The sequence below is a fragment of the Amphibalanus amphitrite genome, unplaced genomic scaffold, assembly GCF_019059575.1.
Source record: "Amphibalanus amphitrite isolate SeventyFive unplaced genomic scaffold, NRLGWU_Aamphi_draft 000598F_arrow, whole genome shotgun sequence".
NCBI lineage: Eukaryota > Metazoa > Arthropoda > Thecostraca > Balanomorpha > Balanidae > Amphibalanus > Amphibalanus amphitrite.
In genome coordinates, this window is record NW_024882092.1 from 4,679 (window position 1) to 14,123 (window position 9,445).

Below are 9,445 nucleotides of genomic sequence, written 5' to 3' on the forward strand. Positions count from 1 at the left end.
GACCGATGGCGATAACCGAGCCCAACCGACCGCTGGGCGACCCGACCGGACAGATCCGGCCGTACCGGACGACCAGACAACCGAACGACCCCGTACTATGTACATTAGCATCCCCTACGTCAAAGGAACCAGCGAAAGAATTGCTAGGATTTTAGCGCCTCACCAGATTCGGTTAGGATATAGCTCGAAGCCAACACTCAGGGACAAACTAGTTAAAGCCAAGGACGTACCACCAAAGGATTTGCAAAAAGGTGTCATTTACAAGACTACTTGTGATTGTGGTGCCACGTATGTTGGCGAGACCGGGCGTCCTAAAAGCATGCGACTTAAAGAACACGTAGCAGCCATAAGGCATGGGAGGTCAGACACATCCCCTTTAGCTGAACACTGGCTCCAGTGTCGCCAACCATTTGACCCAGGTCAGGCTAGCACGCTGGCGGTCGAGCCAACATGGTCCCGCCGTGTCGTAAGGGAGGCCATCGAGATTCGATTATGCAACCCATCACTGAATCAGGGTGTCGGAAAGTTCTCGCTTAGCCCTATATGGGATAGTGTTTTGAAAAAGTAGACCTACTGGAGTACGAACTGTCTGTAAGTTGTGTCACGTGTTTTAGCATCGATCATTTTGAGAATTTCGTGGATGGCAGTATAGCATGATTATTGTTTGTTTTTTGAATCGCATTGCCCCTTTGAAGACCTGTCAATAAAGGTCGAAGTACAGGGAAAAATAGCTTCTTTACACCCAGAGTCAGTCCGCTTAACGATTTATTATCGAGGACCATTTAGTTTATGTTATATTTGACCCGTGCGTCATTTTGTCGCCAATGCACTTGTGTGTTAATTATGTCGTTATCCGTCAGTGACTTTCGTTTGTGTGCTTACAGATATGGAAGCGAGAATGTTTATCCTACTGCCTTTTTGCTGACATCTGCTGCGACACGTTCTTCTTCTCACGTGCCTCTACATGACGTTCGCCTTCCGACTTGTTCTGATGCTTTATCGTGTATTCTGCGCACCACACGTTGATCACACACGAGGCAATCCCAAAACACTCTGCCGCTATCCCGCGTTCAGCTGTTTCGGCAAACAGCTGACTGGGAGCAAACAGCTGACTCGAGAGTCGAGGCCACTAAATAATGGCGTATGGTACACCTCCCCCCCACGCCCACCTCCCCCCTTCAGTCGATCACGCATATGACTGCAGACAGGGGTCGACCTGGAGTCGGGAAGGAGGCCGTGTGATCCTGCCGCTGCGACGTGGAGCGGCGATAGCAGGGCGATCCGCGAACCGGACTTGCTTTGCGGGCGCGGATGGTGGAGCGGTGCGGCCTGACGTCACTGACGGCGTGGTAGCCGTTGCTGCAGTGGCTGGCGCCGTCGCTTCAGTATCGGTACGGCGTTCGCTGACGGGAACGAGTGGGCGATACGGTCGTAGGAAGCGCCGGTTCCGCCACAGTGTACGACCGCTGGCGAGCTTCACCAGGTAGGCTCTGTAGCGACCGATGGCGACGATGACGCCGGACCTGTCCCACAGGCCACTTTCGTTGTTCTGAATGGCGACATTTGAGCCAATCTTGAGAGACGGCAGGGGCCGGGCTGCTGCGTCGTAGCGTTCGCGAGCGGCTTCCCGTCGGGTGTGAGCGCGCTTGTCACACTCGTCAGCAGCCTGTTGCCATTTACAAGCGAAGGCGGAGTGGTGCATCGGCACCATGGTCCTCAGTGGGTGTCCGAAGAGTACCTCAGCGGGTGATCGACCGTCCTCCCGGGGTGTATTCCTGAGTTTAAGCATGGCCTGCGAGAACTCTTCGAGGTCGAGGCGACCGGACACGCTGCATTTTTGAACCAGCCGTTTTACGGCTTTGACCGCCGCCTCTGCATGACCGTTGGACTGCGGGTAATGTAGGGATGATATCGTGTGCGTCACGCCCCATCGCTCCAGGAAGGTGCGGGTGTGGCGGGCTGTGAACTGTGGCCCGCCGTCGGTCTTGAGTTGATTGGGGACACCGTAGACGGCGAACACCTCTCTCAAGTGGCTGACCAAGATCCTGGATGTCGGCTCACCGTCGATGGAAACGGCGATGGGCCATCCTGAGAGTCGGTCGGCGATGACAAGCCAGGACTTTCCCGCATGAGAGAAGAAGTCGGCGGACATCGTTTCGAAGACGCGAGACGGCTCTGGATCACTCAGCATCGGTTCTTTCTGCTGTGTGGGCAGGTACTTGCGACAGGCTGAGCACGCTGTGACGGTCTCGTGTACTTGCTGGTTGAGACCGGGCCAGTAGACAGATTGGCGAGCGCGTCGCTTTGTCCGTTCGATACCTTGGTGTCCGGCGTGGAGGCGTTTGAGCACGTCTCGTCTAAGGCTGCGTGGAACGAGAAGACGTGCGCCACACAGGATGATGCCGTCGTTGACGGAGAGATCTTCCTTCACCTGCCAGTAGGCTCGAAGACTGGATGGCAGGTCGGCTTTCTGGTCTGGGAAGCCGTTGAGGATCGTGTCTGCCAGTGCTTGATATTCCTCATCGCTCCTGGCAGCAGCACGGAGTTCATCCATGATCAGGTCAGGCGTGCCACCGTTTCCGTTGTGGTCCACCTCTTGGGCACTAGATAGTGCAACATTGTGGGGATGATGCCGGACTTCTGCTTCGGCTTCTTGGTCATCCTCCGTCGGGTCATCGATAGGAGCTCTGGAGAGGGCGTCTGCGATGCAGTGCATTTTGCCAGATTTCCAGACAGCCTTGAAGTGGTATGGTACCAGCTTCTCTCGAAGGCGGAGAAGACAGGGGTTCTCGATTTGGGCGAGTGACTTCTGGTTCAGCAGAGGGGTGAGAGGACGATGATCACAGATGATATCGAACTCTTTCAGTCCGGCTAGGTAGAGATAGTTCTTCTGAACTGCCTAACAGATGGCGGTCATCTCCAACTCAATAACGGCGTAGCGTGACTCTGCGTCAGAGACGATACGTGAGCCACACTGGATGAGGCGCCAGTTGCCGTCCTGGAGCTGGGGCGTTCCACGACAAATCGACAAGTGCCCTGCACCCTCATATTTTATTTTTTGCTTAAAATTGGTCTAATGGGTTGTGGTGGGCGGGGAAGCCAGCTGTGGCAAGGATTTTTTCTTCGAACAACGGTTTCCGAGATATAGCCTCGGGCAATTCCTGGATGTCGCGCTGCAGCCCTATGTTTGGCGGCCTATAACTCAAAAACTATTGGTTTTCTACGATAAAAACTTTATATGGTTCAACTCACAATCAACCAACAAACATTTTGGCTATCTCGGATTTTCAATTTTTGAAAATTTTGATCGCGTGACCTTTTGACCTATTTTTCGAAGAGTGACCTTGATATTTTCCCCACTGAAAGTTGCAACTTAATCTGATGACGAATAAAGCCTTATCAATTGTCATTTATATGCGAAAATAAGAAAGTGGATATCGCCCTGCGTTGACCTCAGGTCAGGTCATTTTTATGACCTGTCCGTTATTACGAGCGGGAGCGACAGCGAGATCTCGAGAATAAAGCAAGATAGCGACAAGCGGTAAACGGTGCAGGGTACAAATGGATAAGGTCTATAATTTTTACTCAGGTCATTTTCAGGTCAGGTCAAAGATGACGTCACAGGAGCAAAAGGAAGTCAAAATTGCGGCACCACATATATATGAAGTTTTTCTCGAATAACTTTCAAGGTATTCCAGCTAGGAACAAACTAATAGCACCATCGTGATCCTCTCGGCGATCCGCATCGAAACATATGTATGTTGACCTCGAAAGGTCGAAAGGTCAAAAGTTGACCTAAGGTCACGTGACCTAAGGCTCTGAAGAAGCGCGTACGACAGGCCATGCAGTCGTGTGGCGTCGGTGTGAAGGGCTGTTGGCAGGCCGGGCTTGAAGAACGCCAGGACCGGTGGTGACACAAGTGTCGCTTTGACGGCTTCAAAAGCCTGTTGGTGGACGCTGGTCCAGCACCAGTGGTTCTGGGGCCGGAGGAGGTCGCGCAGCGGGCTGGCAGCGCTCGCTGTGTCTGTTGAGAATGAGGCTAGCTGGTTGACGAGCCCCATGAAGCTGCGAAGATCGGTGAGGTTCTGTGGTACTGGGAAGTCGGAAATTGCGCGAAGTTTGCGCCGGTCCACGGTGTATCCATCTTTGCTGATGTTGAATCCGCAGTACTCGACTGTTGACTGAGCGAACTGAAGTTTCGTTGGGTTCAGAGTGATGTTGTGCTCCTTGCACCGCTCCAGAACAGTGATGACGTGCTTCAGATGGGATGCGTACGTGTCATCGTGACACAGGATATCGTCCGTCACCTTGCAAGTCCTGGGTATTCCAGCGAGTGCGACATCACCTCGGCGGTTGAACTCATCTCCAGATGAGCTGAGGCCTTGGACACATCTCTCGAAGCGGAATCTGCCCCACGGGGTGATGAACGTGGTCAGATCCTTCGACTCATCGGCGAGCGGTACTTGGAAGTAGCCGTTCTTCGCATCAAACTTACTGAAGAACTTGCTGCTCTTGTCGATGCTGGCGACTACTTCATTGCATGACGGTGGAGGATGAGCGCCACGCCGGACGTGCCTGTTCAACATCGTCAGGTCGACGCAGATCCTGACATCTGATTTGTCCTTGTTGCTGCCTTCTGCGGGTTTTTTGGGTACCACGACCAGAGGGTGGCACCACTCTGTCGGGTGTGTGACCTCAGATGATACCATCACGGAGGAGCTTGTCCAGCTGATCCTTGGTCTTTTCTCTCCAGGCGAACGGGATGGAGCGGGCAGCGGTGATGGCGTAGGGCTGGGCGTCATCGTTTAACACGATCTTCATTGGCCCGCCGATCATCTCCCGAAGTGGGCGGTTGATGTCGAACACCTCGACGAAGGCGTCCCTTAACATGCTGAGGTGCTGTTGCTTGACGTCCTCAGATGGTTCGCCTTGCGCTTCGTGCCAGGTCGGGTACTTGGCTTGAGTCGGCTTGCAAGAGGCTTGTGACAACCGTTCGCTCTGTGCTGATAGGCTGCTGTCGTCTTGATCTGATGAAGCAAGCTGGTGGACGTGTGATCCGGTTGATTCTGCGCTTCTGTCGTCTTCCATGCGATGCGTTGCATCTGTGCGGCTGATTTGCTTCGGGAAGTCGAGCGGCAGAATACCGAGTTCGACACACCGGGTCCACGACAGCAGAGCACCAGTGATGTGGGGGATGACGCAGACGGTGACGACCGATGTGGTCTCCTCACCCAGTCTGAGTGTGCACTGGAACGTTCCTCTGCAATCCAGTTTTTTCCCCAGCTGCTCCGAGCAGCTGATCTGGTGGCGGCGAGAGGCTGCTTACGTCGACGCCATATGCTACGGGCCTGTTGGACACTCATAGCGCAGACCTCTGCACCGCTGTCGGGTATCCATGGGATGACAGCATGTCCACGGGCGTGTTGTACTTCGAGGTCGACTTTCGGCGTCCGTCGCGCTGATAGACCTCGCACGTGGATGCCGTGCAAGTGACGTAGATGCCTTCTCCGTGGTGGTGACACCTCTCGCTGTGTGGTAGGCTCATGCACAGGCGGTTGCTGACGATCTGGTTGCCTGTTTTCATGCTGTCCAGAGCGTGATGTCCGAATCTGGTCACTTCTGCATACGTGGGAGAATGATGTAGTTTGTTGCACTTTGAGCACCGATGGTTACGGGCAGGACACATGGCCAGCTGCTGATGCCATTCGTCTCCGCAGAAACGGCATCGTCTCTCCGGCGTTGTGTCTCGGATCCGGGCCGAACCCACTGGGTCGGCTCCACTGCCGCGGCCCTCTGGTTCAGCTCGGCGGCTGCGGCTCGCTGACCTGGCGCAGCTGTAGCTCCGTGCGCCACGCCGGTAGGCTGACACGGCGTTGAGACGATCACCGGCGAGTGCTGAGGCGTTAACAAACGCGTTCTCACGCGCGCGGCAGATGTCGACGGTCTTCTGCAACGTGAGGTCCTTCTCCGAGAGCAGGGTTTGAACGGCCGTTTCGTCGTGCAGACCTGTGATGATGCGATCACGGAGTCGGTCTTCAGTGCAGTGTCGACAAAAGTCGCAAAACTCTGATATCTCCTTCAGCGCGATGAGGTAGTCGTCGAAGGACTCATCCGGCTGCTGGTTGCGACGGAAAAAGTCGCGTCTGTCCAGGATGACATTGCGCTGGCTCCTCAGGTGGTCTTCCATCGCTCGGATGGTGTCGTTTAGACTGGCTGTCTCTGTGATGTTGAGGCCGAATTTGATGATCCGGTGCCATTCGTCGTCAACCAGGCTGTAAAGTGATGCTCGCTGTTCCTCTTGCGTGAGCTGGTTGACTCCTGTCAGCATGTTGTAACCGGTGAGTCGCTCTTTCCAAGTGCAGAATTCACGGAGGCTGGCACCGCCAGAAAGACGCGGTGCTGGGGTTGCAAATGCCGGAAGCCGAGGACGAATGGTCGGAGTAACATCATTACCATTGTCGGCCGAAGCGGTGAGAGCGGTAGCTTGCGAAGCAGCAAGTGCTTCCAGACGTTCCTCCCGCCGATTAGAAGTCTCCGCTTGTTGGCGAATTAACTCCGTCAGGCTGACCAGGGCAGAAGCGAATTCCTCCATCATGCTGGCGAAAAACAGCGCGGGGCTGCCGGGATTTGAACCCGGGACACACGACTTCGAAACCGTGCGGCTCAGACCACTCGGCCACCGAGACCCCGATGCGCTGATGTGATCCGAGGTGTAACCAGCTCAGCGACGAACAGTCAAGCCGGTGGCGCGCGGCGGTCTTGAAAGCTAGCTGTGCCACGCCGCGACGGATCGAATCGAATCGTGAAGCACTCACTATTCGCCTCGAGACAGCGAAGTGGGTGACATCTGGTGGCAGGAATTTGCATAGGAGGAAGAGTGATGCCGAGCGGCGACGCGCGCGCAGTTACACGGCGAGAGTACGGTGGAGGGGAGGAGTGTGGGAACTTTAGGTTGTAAGGGGTTGATTACTAAGTTTACATAGCAGATATGATATGGTCTATAATGCCTCAAAGTGTCAGACTCTTCGAAGGTACCTACCAAGCAAATGATGTCCGATAGGCCCATCTTCACGCTTGGTGGTACTAAGCTGGAGAACACCAACGAACAAAGAGCCTAGGTGTTATTGTTGACGCCTCGTTGGATTTCAACGAATTTATTAACCCTCGCCCGTTAGTTAAGGGGTCCGTTCGATCTACCCCCGTAGGGAAGGGGGGGGGGGTCGAACGAACCCCCTCTCAGTTTCCCGCGAAATACTCGCGCAAAAAGCGGTCGATCGCGACGAAACTTCAGTACCCTCGCGTTAATCAATTTTACACCTATCTTGAAAGTTTCATGACTGATCCAAACGACCTTTGACCTGTGACCTACTTTTCGAGACCACGTTTGGCCGGAATCGCGATTCGGCGAATGTCAGCTCGCATTAGCCGCGCGTTTGCAGTCTTTTCGTGGTTTCAAGCGTTCAGCCATGTGATATGATGTTGGTCCCATGCATTAGGGTGGCTGTCAAGGTCACCTGAAGGTCAGGTCAGGTCACTGACCTTTGATGACCTCGGTTCACTTTTTCGAGTTTTACATGCTTCTAAGCTAGTTTTTGGAGCTGAATTCGAATATAGCAACCATATGAACATTTGCGACATGGGTGTAGAAACGTTTTCAAAGTTGGTGTGGAGTTTAAGTTGGTGGAGACTTTTTTTCTTTCTAGTTACATACTCTGTGGTATAACCCTAGTGTTGTATGCCACTGACTAGAATTAATGACAATGAACTACCATTGTTATATGACAAGGTATTTCATCCATTCCAAGATACTGATACTAATCTTGATCATGATGTTAGTAACGAATTCGAATCTATACGAACCAACTGTAAATATTACACTGTCACAACAAATAACAACACCTTTTCTCAAGACATTGAGAAACTTTCTATATTGCACCTCAATACTCGTTCTCTTTTAAGTGTGAGAAATATGAAGCCCTGAATACCTTTCTGCATTCAACTGGTACACAATGGGACGTGATCTGTGTATCCGAAACATGGTTACACGATGATGTTGATAAATATCGCAACATACCTGGCTATACAGCATTCTTTCAAAATCGCACAGGTCGCACAGGTGGTGGCGTAGCTGTATATGTTCGTACAGCCAGTGTAGTTTCTACCATGCGTGTTCCCATTGACTGTCCAACTGGTACGGAAGCAGTAATTCTGCAGTGCTGTCTACCTTATTCTAAGGTAATTCTTGCACAGTTCTACAGACCCCCTGATACTTGTCCAGCTCTTTTTTGTGAACAGCTGTCAACTATACTCGACTCCATGGATATCTCATCCAGCACAATGATCGTCACTGGTGATTTCAGTTTTGACCTTTGCACGCTGGACAATGATCATGATGCGGAGATATTCTTTAATATGATGTTGTCCTATGGCTTTCTTCCTCTTATATCCCTCCCAACCAGACAATGTGAAACAAGACTATCTCTGCTAGACAACATATATTGTAACAACACATCACTTGCTAACGACACTGGAGTAATTTACGATGACCTATCTGACCACTTCCCAATATATGTCACCCTAAAAACATATAAACCAAGAAATACGAGACCGAAGAAACAAATCACATCATTTAATTATAACAGAATCACTGACCTACGAATGCATCTACAATCTGATTTACTACATCTCACTGATGTAACTGATCCTAACTTAGTTTGTGAAAAAATAATTCGAGCCTACTCAGATGGAATACAAAAGTTCAGCGCAACTTTTGTGCCGTCGCGGAAAAATACGCCTATAAAACCCTGGATCACGCCTGGTATCTTGGCCTCGATAGCCAGGAAAAATGAATTGTTTGTGTCAAAAAACAAAGAGCCGGTGCTTGAAAATACCAACAAGTATCGCAGATATCGCAATTTACTTGTGAAAATAATAAGAGAGGCAAAGAAAGCATATATTGAAGCTAAACTTAAAACATCGGACTCTAAGAACACGTGGAATATCATCAAAGAATTGTCCACGGGCTCCACCGAAAACATTAAATTGCCTAATGCGTTCAAAACCAACAGAGGCGTGGTGCAAGACACTAAAGACATAGTTGATAAGTTTAACACATTTTTCACGAACATTGGAAAGGAGCTGAAAAGTAAAATAAGAGATACTGAATGCAACCCAATTGATAACCTCCCTAACTTTGTGGGAATACCACTTCATCGATTCTCTCCCACGAACGAAGATGAAGTAAAGAAGATCGTAAACAATATGCGTAATGTGGGAAGTGGCCATGACAACATTAATACTAAGATATTCAAATTAACGTATGCATCAATACTTACTGAGATTGTACACTTCGTGAATCTCTGCCTTGATCAAGGTGTGTTCCCCACTCTATTAAAAAGGGCTGTTGTAAAACCAATCTTTAAGTCTGGGGATAAACAGTTATTCA

The 9,445-nt window shown here is 51.3% G+C and overlaps 1 protein-coding gene across 1 annotated transcript; it reads right to left on the minus strand.

The window, feature by feature from the left end:
• Positions 1–907: 907 nt before the first annotated feature.
• Positions 908–4,586, minus strand: LOC122394553 (uncharacterized protein K02A2.6-like). The gene is made up of 3 exons (XM_043391512.1): positions 3,835–4,586; positions 1,344–2,528; positions 908–1,094 (listed from the first exon to the last, which is right to left on the minus strand). The coding sequence occupies exons 1-3, from the start codon at positions 4,584–4,586 to the stop codon at positions 908–910; spliced, it is 2,124 nt and encodes a 707-aa protein (XP_043247447.1).
• Positions 4,587–9,445: the final 4,859 nt, after the last annotated feature.